Source organism: Eimeria tenella, genomic scaffold, assembly GCF_000499545.2.
Source record: "Eimeria tenella Houghton genomic scaffold, Eth_scaff1952, whole genome shotgun sequence".
NCBI lineage: Eukaryota > Apicomplexa > Conoidasida > Eucoccidiorida > Eimeriidae > Eimeria > Eimeria tenella.
Genome location: NW_013541794.1, coordinates 5,187 through 5,585, shown reverse-complemented (window position 1 = coordinate 5,585; position 399 = coordinate 5,187). Strand labels below are relative to the sequence as shown.

The 399-nt window shown below is 67.7% G+C and overlaps 1 protein-coding gene across 1 annotated transcript in view; it reads right to left on the bottom strand.

The window, feature by feature from the left end:
- Window positions 1-399, bottom strand: part of ETH_00040290 (uncharacterized protein) — a gene marked incomplete at both ends in the record, with an annotated part of 1,390 nt that overhangs the window by 270 nt on the left and 721 nt on the right. The window contains one exon of the mRNA XM_013374132.1: window positions 3-399. Within this exon, the coding sequence (XP_013229586.1) occupies window positions 3-399 (397 nt within the window). The remainder of the gene's footprint in view (window positions 1-2) is intronic.

Sequence of the window (399 nt, the reverse complement as noted above, 5' to 3'; positions counted from 1 at the left end):
AACGGGTGGCGGCTCCTGCTGCTGCTTCCGTGGGGGAGCCACCGGCAGCCGCTGATGCTGCATCTGCTGCTGCTGCTGCTCTGCTTCGGGGGAAGACGCGGCTGGCAAGAGCCCTGCAGGACGTCCTCCAACCTCCGGCGGCGCTGCCATTGCTGCATCTGCTGCTGCTGCTGCTGCGTCTGCTGCTGCCGTTGCAATTGCTGCTGCTGCATCTGCTGCTGCTGGCGCAGCCTCAGCTGCGCCTCTTTGTGCTCCCGCGGCCTCAAAAGCATCGGGGGCCTGTCCTGCAGCAGCTGCTGCTGCTGAAGGCGCCGCAGCGGCTGCTGGTGGCCCCACAGCTGCTGCTGCTTCGGGTGCTGCTGCTGCATCTGGTGCTGCTCCCACTGCAGCCGCAGCTGC